General features: G+C 40.4%; 1 protein-coding gene across 7 annotated transcripts in view; it reads right to left on the minus strand.

Moving 5' to 3' along the window:
• Positions 1-1,143: 1,143 nt before the first annotated feature.
• The window catches only part of Cul1 (cullin 1), a 192,536-nt gene continuing 176,847 nt past the window's right edge, over positions 1,144-16,832 (minus strand). For 3 of the 7 annotated variants that reach the window (XM_069507919.1, XM_034982479.2, XM_034982480.2), the window contains 15 exons: positions 14,681-14,827; positions 14,182-14,361; positions 13,501-13,635; positions 12,597-12,755; positions 11,663-11,792; positions 10,184-10,317; positions 9,665-9,772; positions 8,755-8,826; positions 7,845-7,997; positions 6,540-6,658; positions 5,692-5,812; positions 4,851-4,951; positions 3,411-3,516; positions 2,464-2,577; positions 1,144-1,253 (listed from right to left, as the gene is read on the minus strand). In XM_069507919.1, coding sequence (XP_069364020.1) covers positions 1,173-1,253; positions 2,464-2,577; positions 3,411-3,516; positions 4,851-4,951; positions 5,692-5,812; positions 6,540-6,658; positions 7,845-7,997; positions 8,755-8,826; positions 9,665-9,772; positions 10,184-10,317; positions 11,663-11,792; positions 12,597-12,755; positions 13,501-13,635; positions 14,182-14,361; positions 14,681-14,827 — 1,860 coding nt within the window. In that variant the 3' untranslated portion in view covers positions 1,144-1,172. Of the gene's footprint in view, positions 1,254-2,463; positions 2,578-3,410; positions 3,517-4,850; positions 4,952-5,691; positions 5,813-6,539; positions 6,659-7,844; positions 7,998-8,754; positions 8,827-9,664; positions 9,773-10,183; positions 10,318-11,662; positions 11,793-12,596; positions 12,756-13,500; positions 13,636-14,181; positions 14,362-14,680; positions 14,828-15,434; positions 15,550-15,643; positions 15,723-16,377; positions 16,448-16,832 lie in introns of those variants that run through there. The other 4 variants (XM_069507923.1, XM_069507922.1, XM_069507921.1 and 1 more) reach the window with 4 other exon arrangements.

The raw sequence follows: 16,832 nt of genomic DNA on the forward strand, positions 1-16,832 counted from the left end.
TATTTCGCAGGGTTTCCGCTTCAAGCTCTGGCTGTAAACATTTGGACGAACATGAGTTATTATAAACAAGGCAGGTATCATGTAAATTCCAATTTACTTTGACACTCGCAATTCTATCAACGTTAGCGACCTGCAAAATCTCATACTAACTCTTTATATTACGACTGTATCTCATGATGATGACGATTATTATAATAAGTAGGTAGGTATATACCTAGATGACTTAGGTTTTAACACGATATAAATTATTGTTTTCTATCTCAGTTCGTTGTTTGATTATAATGTTAGGTATGTTATTTATGAACTAAAATGTCGTATTCTCCCTCGATGCCCTCCAGATATTCCTTCTCTTTCAGGACGTAGTTCGTTTCACGTACAAAGAACCTGCGCAGTAGGCGATTTATCGATCTGTTTGATGAGTCTATGCTAGAGCAGATTTGATTTATTAGTCAACCATAAGTACATTTTGCGCGCAGTAGGTACTAGACACAACAGTATCTAAGCTCAGACATTATCACCAGCGGTCTTGGTAAGTAAAACCAATATGAGACCATAGGGTAAATGCGTTATGTAGATGGGGTAAAGGTGTCTTCTGGATGGGGTAAATAATACACGATGTAACTTAAACAGCTCTACAGTTTCCTGTTTCTAGACACTCGTCGTATTGCAACTGACACAGTATTGGTAGAATTGGTCAGAATATGTGGTGAGAGTTGAGTACGCGAGTTCGATACACGTGTGATGACCGGTGACTTTGAACCTGCGCAGTAAGCGATTTATCGATCTATTTGATGATGTCTATGCTAGAGCAGATTTGGTTTACTAGTCTACCTTATATTTTTTTTAAAAGAATAATAGCCATGTTAAATGACTAATATTCCCCTTTCCTCTCCAACTAAGCGTTAAGCTTGTGCTCGGAGTATGTATGACAATAGTGCAACGGGCAGGGTTTGAACCGTCGACATTTCAGTTTTCATTCCACTCCTTTACCCGTTGAGCTATTGAGGCTATCTGAATTTCGCGTGCAATATGACAAAACAGTATCTATGCTCAGACATTTTCACCAGAGAACAAGATTGTAGGGTAAAGGCGTTATGTAAGTGGGGTAAAGGTGTTTCTAGGTGGGGTAAATAAAAGACGATGTAACTTCACAGTGTATTCGTGTAGAGAGATCACGCTAAATAGCTGTATGTGTCCTTTTCTCCCTCGGCGCGCTCCAGATATTCTTTCTCTATCAGGATGTCGATGCATTTCTGTAACATCAACACATTGTATCAGAAAACATGTCTATAAAAAAACCGGCCAAGTGCGACTCAGGCTCGCGCAATGAGGGTTCCGTACTACAGTCGTATTTTTTCGACATTTTGCAGGATAATTCAAAAACTATGATACATAAAAATAAATAAAAATCTGTTTTAGAATGCACAGGTGAAGACCTTTCATATGATACCCCACTTGATATAGGTAGTTATCTTACTTCGAAAATTGAAAATACTAATTATTAGTTCATGCCAGAATAAGGGTTCCGTTTTTCTTTTTGAGGTACGGAACCCTAAAAATATAGTTTAAACATTATTAAATCCATACTAATATATTTTTTTATTTTTTTTTATTATCTAAAAATATAATTATTATTGATTTTTATTTATTTATTTTTATTATCTAAATATGTACATACTTAAAGGAAAAGGTGACTGAATGACTGACTGACTGACTGATCTATCAACGCACAGCTCAAACTACTGCACGGATCGGGCTGAAATATGGCATCCAGATAGCTATTATGATGTAGGCATCCGCTAAGAAATATGGCGATACGGGTTTTAAATTTGTGTTATCCACGCGGACGAAGTCGCGAGCATAAGCTAGTTTATTATAAAGATTTAGGGCCGGTTGTTTCAACAAATTTTGACGGACACGTAACCTTTAAATATGGCGCTAACGAACGTAAGAAAAGAAAAAGCGTTGATTCAGCATCTATTAGTGCTAACGTTCGTTAAAAAGTTACGTTTACGTTAACCAGTGCTGGCGCCATTGGTGATCGTCAAATCAGTTCGTAACTTCATACTTCTTACAAACGGAATATTTTATTTACAAATTATAATGGAATCAATTGAATTCAATGCTTTTAATGGTAGTTTTTTTGAAGATGAAAGAGAATTTAAAAAAAAGAAAAAGTGTATAAAATGTGAAGTAGCAATATCAATAACTATATAATTTAATATAAAATGAAATAAAAAAGGATACGGAAAAGTAAGTTAATTTTTAGGGTTAGTTTCGTAACCAGAATAACAATGACGAACAGTTTTTTGTACAATGAAGCAACGCTCTTAAATTAACAGATGTTAAAATTCGTCTACGTCTGTTAAATTTTAACGAACGTATCTTACGAAGACCAATGGTTTGAAACAACCGGCCCTTAGGTTTTAAAAAGTCTGTGATAATAAGGAATCGTATAGTTACCTTGATGACAGGAACGCGCGGCTTGAACCGAGAAGACAGCTGGTTGAGGACTTCCACCACCAGGTGCTGATGCTTCAGGGTCTTACGGGTCTTCATTATCCTCACTATGGCAGCCTGGAGGGTAAAAACATTATTTTAATTCGTGTTATTGCATAGTAACTGCAAGACAAAGTGATAGCCTAGTGATTAGGACGTCCGCCTTCTAATCGGAGGTCGGGGGTTCGATTCCGGGCACGCACCTCTAACTTTTGGGAGTTATGTGCGTTTTAAGTAATTAAATATCACTTGCTTTAATGGTGAAGGAAAACATCGTAAGAAAACCTGCATGCCTGAGAGTTCTCCATAATGTTCTCAAAGATGGACATTCTTTTTGGCAAATTTTATTATGGTGCCTATATTCGCTTGGTTTTTGACATTTACAACTATTGTTCTTATTAAAAATGTAAAATGTTATGGTATATTTATTACTCGTACTAAGTTTAATTTTATGATTTGCCTGTATTTTATTAAAAAAAATTATTTATACTTAATAATCTCAACTGTGTACTATATTTGTGCTCCGACATGGCTTATGTGCTGGACTGTGTTTATTAGATTTAACACGTTATGTATAAGTCCCGCAAATTGCTAATGCGCGTGGGCGCCATTTTAGTGACGTCAGCACTAGACTGAAGTTTCGTGCTGATGGTATATTATTTTTTACTTCAATATACGTCAAATGATGTCAAAATGACGTCATTTCGATGTTAATGAGACATGGTTCCAGCGCAATAGCAATTTGCGGGACTTATACCTACACACATTATGCAAAAAAAGAATTGTATTGTATTGTTTTGGTGTGTGAAGTCTGGCCAGCGCGTCTGGAATATGTCCAACCCCTTTTCATTCTAAGAGGAGATCCGTGCTTATTAGTGGGTGGGTTGATGGGTTGATGATGATGATCTCACCTGAATGAGCATCTTGCGGTCCTCCTCGATGTGCTTGTGGGTGGCCTCCTGTTCCACCTTCAGCTCCGTCTTCAGCGGGATGTTGATGTTCACGCGGAGCTTCTTACTGCAAACATAAAGATAACACTTTTTTTTTTTCTTTAAAAATGAATATTAGCCATGTTAAATGACTAATATTCCCCTTCCCTCTCCAACTAAGCGTGAAGCTTGTGCTAGGAGTAGGTACGACAATAGTGCAACGGGCGGGGCTTGAACCGTCGGACCTTTCGGTTTTCAGTCCACTCCTTTACCGGTTGAGCTATTGAGGCTTCAAACACTTTGACTTTGGTACATCGCTTGGACCAATCCCCACCAGTGTCGGGCACCCACGTCGTGGGTGCTGTCAAAGTTGTATATTAATAAAAAACCGGCCAAGTGCGAGTCAGGCTCGCGCAATGAGGGTTCCGTACTGCAGTCATATTTTTTCGACATTTTGCACGATAATTCAAAAACTATGATGCATAAAAATAAATAAAATTCTGTTTTAGAATGCACAGGTGAAGACCTTTCATATGATACCCCACTTGATATAGTTATCTTACTTCGAAAATTGAAAATACTAATTATTAGTTTATGACCATAATTTAATTATTTTTTTGTGTGATGTGACCACAAGTTCACAGTTTTCAGATTTTTCCGCTAAAGCCAGCTATAAGATCCACCTATCTGCCAATTTTCATGATTCTAGGTCAACGGGAAGTACCCTGTAGGTTTCTTGACAGACCGACAGACAGACAGACAACAAAGTGATCCTATAAGGGTTCCGTTTTTCCTTTTGAGGTACGGAATCCTAAAAATACCCGGCAGAGTTTGTTGTGGGCTCTCAGACCTGGACGCCTTTGGAACCCTCGTAGTTTTAGTTTTAAGTTTGCCGTATAGAAGCAGGCGTTACTTTGCGGAAGTCCATGATATACAATGAACCAAAAGCTTAATTTGCTATAATCCGCTGAAACAGGTCAAATCTGTATGGTGCAACATGCAGCATGCGAAATGCACCGCCCGCCCTCCCACTGCTAAACATGCAGGAAGAAGCAGCCATCAGGCAAGCACCACACAAATACCAAACACACTCGACGCACGTTTCGCCCCGACACCGGAGCATCCTCACCGGCTAACCAGTTCGCCATTGCTCATGTTGTAGAGCCAGTTGAGCTTCTGTCCCGAGTGTTGTGATGAACACTGATAGTGTGAGGTGATGCGGTACAGCGACATCTATGATCGACTAACATAAACTACTCGCACATCTACTGTAGGATCTAAAAGAGTACCTGTTCTTTAAGCAATCACCGGAGCAGGAGATGTAGACCTTACAATGCACAATTGCAAAGTATTTCAGTCTGTACCTTTAACCGTTGAGCTATTAAGGCTATTAAACACTCATTTAACACTATAAAAACTCACTTTTTGTATCCTAAATATAGATCCACCACTGATGATTCCGTCAACTCAGATTCGTCGTCCTGGCATACCAGTAGCTTCGCCTTCAACAGGATCTGTAGAACCTACCAAATAGAATAGTTCCATCAAAATGTGCTTTATAAAAATTTAATTCATAATAATCCGATTAGATAGTCAGACTGCCAACACAGAATCATTTTTAATTCATAAAAAGGATTAAGAAAAGCATTGCAAAAGTAGAATCATCATATTATTGTTTGTTTTGGCGTTTAAACTATCGTGAGTAAAATTCATTATACTCTATACTAATTTTTGACGTGATTTTTTGCATGGGTACTATACCCATAGTCAAAGACCTGAATCTGGACATAGGCTACTTTTTATCCGGGAAAATCAAATCCCACGGGATTTTTAAAAAACTAAATCCACGCGTACAAAGTCGCGGGTATAAGCTAGTCTAAATATATAAAAGGAAAAGGTATCAACGCACAGCTCAAACTTCTGGGCGGATCGGGCTAAAATTTCGCATGCAGATAGCTATTATGACGTAGGCATCCGCTGAGAAAGGTTTTTTGAAAATTCAACCCCTAAGGGCGTAAAATACGGGTTTGAAATTTGTGTAGTCCACGCAGACGAGCTAGTAATAGTTCTTGCATTTCACGAAGGCCACTGACTCAATGCTTGTGTTTAAGTCGTATCGGTATACGTAAGGTACACTAAATGTGTGCGTTTGACAGCGCTTGGTGCGATTGGTCCGACATGCACGCACACTTACGCAATGACCGTGTAAACGACGTTACCACAAGTAAAGGTCACTCGCCTTCGTGAATTGCAAGAACTGTACCTGTATAAGAAAGTCCCCCTTGATGCCCGTGTGTTGTTCCAACTGGCGTACAGTCCACGACGTGTTCTCGTTGTATTGCAGTAGTACGGCCATTTGAAACGTGCTCGCTTGCAGTGTGTATCTGTTGAAGATACTTTTGTGTCAATCTGATACTTTCTACAGTCATCATCATCATTATCAATACGACCACTGCTAGACATAGGTCTCTTGTAGAGACTTCTACGCGCCACGGTCTGCGCCGCCTGAACCCAGTTGCTCCCTGCGACTCGTCTGATGTCGTCTGTCCATCTAGTGGGGGTCTTCCAGCGCTGCGTCTTCCGGTGCGAGGTCGCCGTTCCAGTACCTTGGGACCCCAATGTCTATCGCTTTTAAGAACTATGTGTCCTGCCCATTGCCACTTCAGCTTCCAAACCGATGAGCTATGTCTTACTATGAGTTATACTTTGTACAGTACGCGGCAGAAAGTTATGTTCATCGAAATTTAGAATCAGATTTCAGCTTTGTAGAGCGTTGTCTCTGTCACTTACACCTATGTGACGTTTTGTCGGTCTCAGAGACAAAGCTCTACGAAACCGCTATCTCAATTTTAGCAATTAAAGCAATTGGTGACTAGGAACGCGATAGTGTGAGGCAATACGGTACAGCGACATCTTGGATGGACTAACAGAAACTACAGTAATAAATATAGAAAGAGTTTATTCTTAAGGCAATTGGTGATTAGCTCGCCATTGCTCATGTTGTAGAGCCAGTTGAGCTTCTGTCCCGAGTGTTGTGATGAACACTGATAGTGTCAGGTGATGCGGTACAGCGACATCTATGGTCGACTAACGTTAACTACTCGCACATACCTGTTCTTAAAGCAATTAGTGACCAGCTCGCCCTTGCTCATGTTGTAGAGCCAGTTGAGCTTTCTGCCGGAGTGTTGTGACGAATAGAATGTGGTGAATCTGTGCACTGACCGCTCCAGCTGAAATAAAACAAAACAATGAGGTCACCTAAGTTGCAGCGTGCTTGCCCAGGTGCTTATTCAATACTAGCTGATGCCCACGACTTCGTATGCGTGGATTTAGGTTTTTGAAATCCCATAGGAACTCTTTAATTTTCCCGGATAAAAAGTAGCCCACGTCCTTCCCCGGGATATAAGCTAACACTGTACCAAATGTCATCAAAATCGGTTGAACGGTTGGGCCGTGAAAAGCTAGCAGACAGATAGACAGACTGACAGACAGACAGACATAGAGCCGAGTTTCTTGCTGGTTCTTCTCGGTGGGAACGGCATTCCGAACCAGTGGTAAATAAAAAACTACCCGACTATTCGAAAGCGCTTGTAAAAAGTGTACTTGAATAAAAACATATTCTATTCTATTTTATTCTAGACAGACCGACTTTCGCATTTATAATATTAGTATGGACTAGGTTAAGCCCACGACTCATCTCATCTCTGGACATGATACGGAGTGCATCTGCGGTCATCCGAGACAGACCATAGCGCACACGACTGGGTGCCCGACAACCTGCACGAACGAGGAGCTGCACGAGGTTACCGACCGAGCTATCGCGGTTGCGGCTTTTTGGGCTGCCCGTATTTAAGATGACCGTCGACTCGAGGAGTCTAAGAAGAAAAAGAAGCCCACGACTTCGTACACAAACTTCAAACCCCAATTTTACACCCGTAGGGGTTGAATTTTCAAAAATCCTTTCTTAGCAGTCTAGTCTTGGTCTACGTCATGCTATCGGAGCAACGGATCTACGTAATTTTTTGCATGGGTATAGTTGAAGACCTGCGGGGTGATTCTCTAACTCAGTGTCTAACACTTATTGATAGGCACGGAACTCATTTTTTAATCCGTTGAAGGTTCTCTACGAAAAAATATTTTTATATCACCCAGTGAAGCAGCAATGTAGAACCAACCAACCTCTGTGGCTATCATTCAGTGTTAGACACTGAGTTAGCGAATCACCTAGCTGGAGAGTGCCATAGACTACTTTTTAACCGACTTCAAAAAAAAGGAGGAGGTCCTCAATTCGACTATATGTTTTTTTAAATTCCGGAATGTCAATGAGTTCCCGTGGGATTCTAAAAACCTAAATCCACTCGGACGAAGTCACGGACATCAGCTAGTACGACTATAAAGAAGAAGAAGATTACATACCTCAGTGGGCAGCTGGAAGCTGGAAGACTGCTGGAACGGCCAGGATCCTGACGAGAGGACCTGGATGCTGAAGTCGATGTGGAGCGGCTGTTCCGAACTGTTCGCCATGTGCTTGCGGAAGTTCTCGTTCAGGTCCTTTGATACTCCAATATCCTGCGACAAAAATGACATTTAACCCTACTTACTCTACATTAAATTTTCAGCTTTCTAGATTGGTTAAGTCAGTCAGTTAGTGTCATGACTTCTTTTATAGCCTGACCAGAAATATAAAAAACTTGCTCGAGGGGCGCCGGGGGTGTTGTAATCTACATAATTGGGTATTTGGTAATTTTTTTATAAACTTTATTATAAACTAGCTGATCCCCGCGGCTTCGCCCACGTAGATTTAGGTTTTTAAAGATTCCGTATAGCCTATGTCACTCAGGAATAATGTAGCTTTCTACTGGTGATTTTTTTTTAAAAATCGGTTCAGTAGTTCCAAAGATTACCCCCTACAAACAAACTAAACGACATTACCTCTTTATATAATAGTATAGACTAGGATAAAAATAATGACGTAAACTGAAAAAAACTAATTAAATCGATCAAATAACAAAAAAGTTATAAGCATTTAAATATTTCAGATTAGACAGAGATTTTGAAGTCACACCTTACTAATGGCCATAGGAGCTTCGTGCGGTTTCATACAAATTTTCGTTTTGCGAGAAAGGGATAGAAGACCCTCCCACTCCAAAATTAAAATGCCTGTAACTTTGTAAATCTTTGTTGGATTTTAATATTTTTTTAAGCGTAGGTACGTCATTATTTTTATCCTAGCTTATAATAAAGTAATAATATTTATCAAATTCAAAAGTAGGAAAATACCCAGTTGAGCTTTTGTGGCTAAAAAATTTGGCAGAAATGTACATACCTGGAACATCCTCTGTAATTTGCTTGTGTACTCGAAACCGCACGCCTGTTTTAACTTTGAGATCATTGAAGCCTGGAAAAAATACATAAGAAAAATTATACTGTTCACTACTCTATCCGAGGAAAGAAGTTACTATAGCGCTGTATGTGTTACGTGATCTAAATATATAAAAGGAAAAGGCGACTGACTGACTGACTGATCTATCAACGCATAGCTCAAACTACTGAACGGATCGGGCTGAAATTTGGCATGAAGATAGCTATTATGACGCAGACATCCGCTAAGAAAGGATTTTCGAAAATTCATCCCCTAAAGGGTTGAAATAGGGGTTTGAAATTTGTGTAGCCCACGCGGACGAAGTCGCGAGCATAAGCCAGTCTAAATATAAAAGGAAAAGGTGACTGACTGACTGATCTATCAACGCACAGCTCAAACTACTGGACGGATCGGGCTGAAATTTGCCATGCAGATAGGTATCATGACGTAGGCATCCGCTAAGAAAGGATTTTTGAAAAATCAACCCCTAAGGGGGTAAAATAGGGGTTTCAAATTTGTGTAGTCCACGCGGACAAAGTCTCGGGCGTAAGCTAGTCTCATACAAATGATCGAGACAAAAATCTGTGGGCATTTTGAGTCACCAATCAACACAGAATTCAACCTCAAGAGTATGCATATACAAAAAGGCTCCCTTGGCACTTGAATGACATTGACAGGGGGGCGCTGTTGGAGAACAAAGGCTTAGAATATTCAAACAAGAACAAAGGAGACACTTGACGGCAACGTTAGTTCCGATTTTCGCCACACGCCAAGATAGCCTTGTCGTACTGTACAAGGTTTTTCTTCCTTGTCTTCCACGTACTTGTCTAAGGCTAAGAAAGAGATGCACTCAACTAATGGCAACTCCACATACCTCTGCGTCATCGCTCGCCGACATGTGTTGGACGAGCCGCTTGGCGAGCATTTTGCTGTAAAACTTCTGGAACACGTCCTTGTCTTCGATGTACTTGAATACCACCATCTGAGGGAAACAAAGGGTAGTTTTAGAAAAATTACTGGTTTTTAGGGTTCTGTACCTCAAATGGAAAAACTAAACCCTTATAGCATCACTTTGTTGTCTGTCTGTCTGTCAAGAAACCTACAGGGTACTTCCCGTTGACCTAGAATCATGAAATATCTTATAGGTAGATCTTATAGCTGACATTTGGGGAAAAATCCACACAGACAGACACACACACACACACACACACACACACACACAGGGAGACACATTTATGTGAGGGATGTAGTTCTGTCTCGTTTTAACTCTGTCTTAAGTCTACGCAAAGTCAGAGTGCGCTTTATAGATCTCACCCTAAGGCTGAGATCTATAGAGCGCACTTTGCGTGCTTGACGTCAAGTCGCTTGACGGTCTGTGAAGCTCTTCACTCACGACTTGGTTGAGCGTGTCCTCCAATTCAGCTTCTTCAGGGTTCTTGCTGGACTTCTTGAGTAGCAGGTCACAATACTTCGCCAGCAGTTCTGGACTCTTTGATGACGAGTTAGCCGCCTTTGTCACTGCATTACCTGACAAAATAAAAACAACTTTATCCTCAATAGTTCAACGGGTAAAGGAGTGGACTGAAAACCGATAGGTCGACGGTTCAAACCCCATTGCACTATTGTCGTACCTACTCCTAGCACAAGCTTGACGCTTAGTTGGAGAGGAAAGGGGGAATATTAGTCGCTTAACATGGCTAATATTCTTTAAACCGAACCAGTGGTAGATGCATCCGACGATTCGAAAGCACTAATGAAAGTTTACTTGAATAAAAAAGATTTTTATTTTTATTTTATTTTATTTTAAAAAAAAGGGTGTGTTTACGTGATTAATCCATATTTAGCACCTCAATAGCTCAACAGTTAAAAACCAGCCAAGTGCGAGTCAGACTCGCGCATCAGGGTTCCGTACTACAGTCGTATTTTTTCGACATTTTGCACGATAAATCAAAAACTATTATGCATAAAAATACAAAATAAACTGTTTTAGAATAAACAATTGAAGCCCTTTCATATGATACCCCACTTGGTATAGTTATCTTACTTTGAAAATTTAAAATTACAATTTAAAATACATTTCAATTTTTTTCTCGTGATGTAACCACAAATTCACGGTTTTTTGAATTTTTCCTTTACTTGTGCTTAAGTAGGTAGGTAACCCTATAGGTTTTCGAGACAGACGGACAGACAGACAACAAAGTGATCCTATAAGGGTGTTTCTGCACTCATTCGTGATTTTACAGATCCATGAAAAAAATACGAATCGAATGTACGTATTTGTATGACGGCCACTTCGAATAATCACGGATACGAACCGAATACGGGTGAGTGCACAAACACCCTAAGGTTTCCGTTTTTCCTTTTGAGGTACGGAACCCTTAAAGAGGAAAACTCATGAGCTGCTTATAAATAAATGTTATTACAACATCTCGGAATTTTTGATTGATGAGCTCAAATAATTTGTCTAAAATAATATCTAAATAATGTAAATCTGATGACTTAGATTAGATGACTGAAATAAATTATGGTCTTTGTAGTGCAATAGTTAGGTATCCCCTCTGTATGACATGTAAAATTTAAATGACTGTTATTATTTCTATTTTTTTTTCTCTTGTTTTTGTATGACTTAATTAATTTACTTTCTGAATATTATATAATTTTAAAGATTTTGTAATTTATATGTGCTTACATGTTTTTAAAAATTTAACTGTAATGGAATATTTAAATATTCATACACCAATATTCTAAGGTAGAATGTAGAATAAGGCTCGCCAACTAATTTTATAACCATGTTATGTCACCTGCATTCTTATGAATAAATTTATTATTTATTTATTTATTATTTATTTAAAAGATAGAAATAGCAACTCACTGTTGATAAACCTCCCGCAGGCCTTGTCCAGCGCGGCGACGAATCCGGAATCATTGACAAAGGCGACCAACACCAGCGCGTTATACTGCTTGTGCACTTCTAGGATTGTCGATACATATACTTTCGGATCCTGAAACAATGGTTTTTTTTAATAGGGATAACGAGTACGCGGGTCACCTGATGTTAAGTGATTACCGCCGCCCATGAACATTTGCAGCACCAGAGGAACCGCCTTTTAGGAATCTGTTGGTCCGTCCCTTGAATAACCGCATGTTGTAATCTAGTGGGAACACCGCCGAAGGGAGTTGGTTCCATAGTTTGCATGTGCGTGGAAAAAAGGATTTGGCACAACGGGTGGTCGAAGTGCTGCAGAAACCCGGGTGGTGAGGGTGGAATTGATTGCGGTGGCGTGCGGTGCGGTTGTAGAATTTTCTAAAATCCTTACTTAACGGATGTCTATAATATAATAGTAATAATAGCTATCCGCAAGCCAAGTTTCAGCCCGATGCGGTCCAGTAATTTGTGCGTTCCTTTTATATACATATTTAGATTTCTAGATTTCTCGTGGCGAAAGAGAAATGGGGGGGGGGGAGGGAGATGGAGGGGATTTGTGGGAATCAAGAGAAGATAGAAGGAATAATGAAGTGGAGTTAAAGAGCTAACATAGGATACGAAAGAGATGGATGAATTTGGGAATTGACAAGTTGGTGAGGTTGGTGCTATTTGGAAGAGGAAGATGAAAGAGATTTAGGGGAGCCAAGAGAAGATAAGAGGGAATAGTGAGGTGGTATGAAAATACGAGTGTGTAGTCCACCTGATAAGTCAAAAGGGGACTGTCGAGTTGAAGATGTTGGTGCTATACGGTAGAGGAAGATGGAGTGAAGATTTGGGAAAGACAAGAGAAGATGTAAGGAATATTAGGGTAGTGTCTCACCGTATGCGCGCAGTCGCCGCATTTGTCGATGGCGTGTAAGCCCTGCGCGTGTATGTGTTGCTCCAGCAGGCGACGCAGCTCCACTAGGCCGTTGGGGATGCGCGCTACTAAGCTGTACATGCGACCCAAGTCGGCGTTCTTATCGCCGTCCAATAGTTTCTGTGAATAAGTATATGGAGAATATTATAAAATAATAGGATAAAAAGTAGCCTATGTCACTCTCCAGGTCTTTAACTATACCCACGCAAAAAAACCGGCCAAGTGCGAGTCAGGCTCGCGCAACGAGGGTTCCGTACTACAGTCGTATTTTTTCCACATTTTGCACGATAATTCAAAAACTATGATGCATAAAAATAAATAAAAATCTGTTTTAGAATGTACAGGTGAAGACCTTTCATATAATACCCCACTTGATATAGCAATCTTACTTTGGCAGTCGAAAATAGCAATATTTGTTCATCAACACAACTTTTTTTTTAAAATTCAATTTTATATATATACTATCTATATTTCTCATTGTAACTGTTTGTCTCTACAAAATAAATTTAATTTAATTAAATTAAATTTCTCGTGATGTAACCACAAATTCACGGTTTTCAGATTTTTCCCCAAATGTCTGCTATAAGACCTACCTACCAGCCATATTTAATGATTCTAGGTCAACGGGAAGTACCCTGTAGGTTTCTTGACAGACCGACAGACAGACAAACAACAAAGTGATCCTATAAGGGTTACGTTTTTCCTTTTGAGGTACGGAGCCCTAACAAGTTGATCCGCCGCTCCGTTGCGAAGTGATTGAAGGACAAACCAGCAAACCAATAAACCAACAAACAAACACACTTTCGCATTTATAATATGGGTCGGGACCCAGGATAGCAGTATAATAACGACGACAGGTTAGTACCTGGAACTCAGAGTGGAATATCTCCAGGTGTTTCTCGATGAGCACTCGGTCGCAGGTCTTGGCCAGCCGCTCCATAGTAGTTTCGTGTAAGTACACCTGGACGCGTCTCTGCTCCTCCTGTAACCGCTGTTCCGCCTGGAATTAAGTTGAAATTATTACTTCTGGATATTTTTTATATGTAAAACATTTAACTTCAGTTAAAATGTCAGTCTTTTTAAGTTTCAATTTCGTGCACTTTCACACTATAATACATATCAATTTCTTTTCACCTTTCATTCACTCTGTTTTTTTCTCTATTTAAGTTTCAATATCGTGCACTTTCACACTTTATCGATACATTTAACTTTCTTTTCACTTTTCATTTACTCTGTTTTTCTCTTTTACTAACAAACATCCTTCAAGTGAATCTCATTTAAAACTCAATTCCCTTACTTTAATCATCATAACCTCAGTTAGTTCCGTGTCTTCATGGAAAAACAACATTTGAAAGTATCTTAAGGTTATTAATAATACCTAGGTTTTACTTTACGCTTTACAAATTAATTTCACTTTACTTTCACTCTTATTTCACTTTCCTTACACTTCATTTTCACTTACCGTTCCCTCTCTACTCCTTTCTGTTTTTCTTCCACTTCACAACTTTTTTCCTCATTTCTCTCTTTTTTTGACTCAATCTCTTACCTTAATCATATATTCAGTAACAGGGTTATTCCTCAAGAAGTCGGTACTCTCTCTTGTGTAGAACCGCTCCGTGTCTTCAAGGAAGACAGACTCGAAGGTCTCCTTGTAAATGGCCAGGTTCTGACCTCGAGCTGATGGTTCTTCTTCATTGAGGCCCAGCGCTACGTAGCAGTTGATGACCTGGAGGTTGAAATGGTTAAGCAATGTTAATGCAAGTCAGTAATTGGAGTGAATAAGCTTCAATAGGAAGCCGTCCATTTTACCTTAAATACTAATGCTAATTTTAAGGTCGGTTGAATATAAAAATTGAGTCGTTTAAAAAATTCTAGTCTGTCTGTCGGTCTACCAAGAAACCTACAGGGTACTTCCCGTTGACCTAGAATCATGAAATTTGGCAGGTAGGTAGGTCTTATAGCATACATTAGGGGAAAAATCTGAAAACCGTGAATCTGTGGTTACATCACACAAAAAAAATTAAATAATTTAAAAAAAAACTTACCCCAGAAACGAGTCTAGTATTAATGGTTTCACCATTTCGTTCCCTCTCAATCAGTTTCAGGACGGCGTTGGTCACTTGCTTGTTCAAACATTTGAACAGATTGTCACGCCACGTCACCAATGCTAACTGATAAATCTCGTAGATACCCTGGAAACAAAATATAGTTAATTTTATATATACTTATATATTTTAGAGCCACTCAGCGGGCGATGGAGAGAGCTATGCTTGGAGTTTCTCTACGTGATCAAATCAGAAATGAGGACATCCGTAGGAGAACTAGAGTAACCGACATAGCTCAACGGGTTGCGAAGCTGAAGTGGAAATGGGCAGAGCACATAGTTTGTAAAACCGATAGACGTTGGGGTCCCAAGGTGCTGGAATGGCGACCTCGTATTACCTAATGGGCCGGTGATTGGTTGATGATGATGATTCGGCCAAACATAATATATTACAAGTCCCGCATATTGCTATTGCGCTGGAACCATGTCTCATTAACATCGAAATCATTTTGACGTCAGCCGAAATAAAAATATACCATCACCTCGAAATTTCAGTCTAGTGCTGACGTGACTAAAAATGGCGGCCATGCGCATTAGCAATTTGCAGGACTTATATTATAATTTTAATTTCGGTTAACAGAACAAACCGATACCTACCTAGTAATTTTTTTAGCTTTTTTAAATTTAGTTTTAGATCTAGAACAGCATGAAAGAATAACCAGCTTAATGACCAGCTAAGTGCAACCTTAAGCTACCTTGTCACCGTCTTGTGGTCGTCCTACCTTCCTTCCCTCCTCACACTCGCGCATCACCCAGTGCCTGTTGAGGTACGCACAGATGTCGTTGAGGACGAACACAAAGATGTTATACAACAAATACTAGAGTGATGAGAGTAATGCATGTATGGAGAAACGCCACTAGTGCAACCTTAAGCTACCTTGTCACCATCTTGTGGTCGTCCTACCTTCCTTCCCTCCTCACACTCGCGCTTCACCCAGTGCCTGTTGAGGTACGCACAGATGTCGTTGAGGACGAACACAAAGATGTTATACAACAAATACTAGAGTGATGAGAGCAATGCGTTAGTAAGAAGAAACGCCACTAGTGCAACCTTAAGCTACCTTGTCACCGTCTTGTGGTCGTCCTACCTTCCTTCCCTCCTCACACTCGCGCTTCACCCAGTGCCTGTTGAGGTACGCACAGATGTCGTTGAGGACGAACACTTAAGATGTTATACAAGAAATACTAGAGTGATGAGAGCAATGCGTTAGTAAGGAGAAACGCCACTAGTGCAACCTTAAGCTACCTTGTCACCGTCTTGTGGTCGTCCTACTTCCTTCCCTCCTCACACTCTCGCCCCAGTGCCTGTTGAGGTACGCACATATGCCGTTGAGGACGAACACTTAAGATGTTATACAAGAAATACTAGAGTGATGAGAGCAATGCGTTAGTAAGGAGAAACGCCACTAGTGCAACCTAAAGCTACCTTGTCACCGTCTTGTGGTCGTCCTACCTTCCTTCCCTCCTCACACTCTCGCTTCACCCAGTGCCTGGTGAGGTACGCACATATGCCGTTGAGGACGAACACTTAAGATGTTATACAACAAATACTAGAGAGATGAGAGCAATGCGTTAGTAAGGAGAAACGCCACTAGTGCAACCTTAAGCTACCTTGTCACCGTCTTGTGGTCGTCCTACCTTCCTTCCCTCCTCACACTCGCGCTTCACCCAGTGCCTGTTGAGGTACGCACATATGCCGTTGAGGACGAACACTTAAGATGTTATACAACAAATACTAGAGAGATGAGAGCAATGCGTTAGTAAGGAGAAACGCCACTAGTGCAACCTTAAGCTACCTTGTCACCGTCTTGTGGTCGTCCTACCTTCCTTCCCTCCTCACACTCGCGCTTCACCCAGTGCCTGTTGAGGTACGCACATATGCCGTTGAGGACGAACACTTAAGATGTTATACAACAAATACTAGAGAGATGAGAGCAATGCGTTAGTAAGGAGAAACGCCACTAGTGCAACCTTAAGCTACCTTGTCACCGTCTTGTGGTCGTCCTACCTTCCTTCCCTCCTCACACTCGCGCTTCACCCAGTGCCTGTTGAGGTACGCACATATGCCGTTGAGGACGAACACTTAAGATGTT

This window comes from Maniola hyperantus, chromosome 27 (genome assembly GCF_902806685.2).
Source record: "Maniola hyperantus chromosome 27, iAphHyp1.2, whole genome shotgun sequence".
Taxonomy (NCBI): domain Eukaryota; kingdom Metazoa; phylum Arthropoda; class Insecta; order Lepidoptera; family Nymphalidae; genus Maniola; species Maniola hyperantus.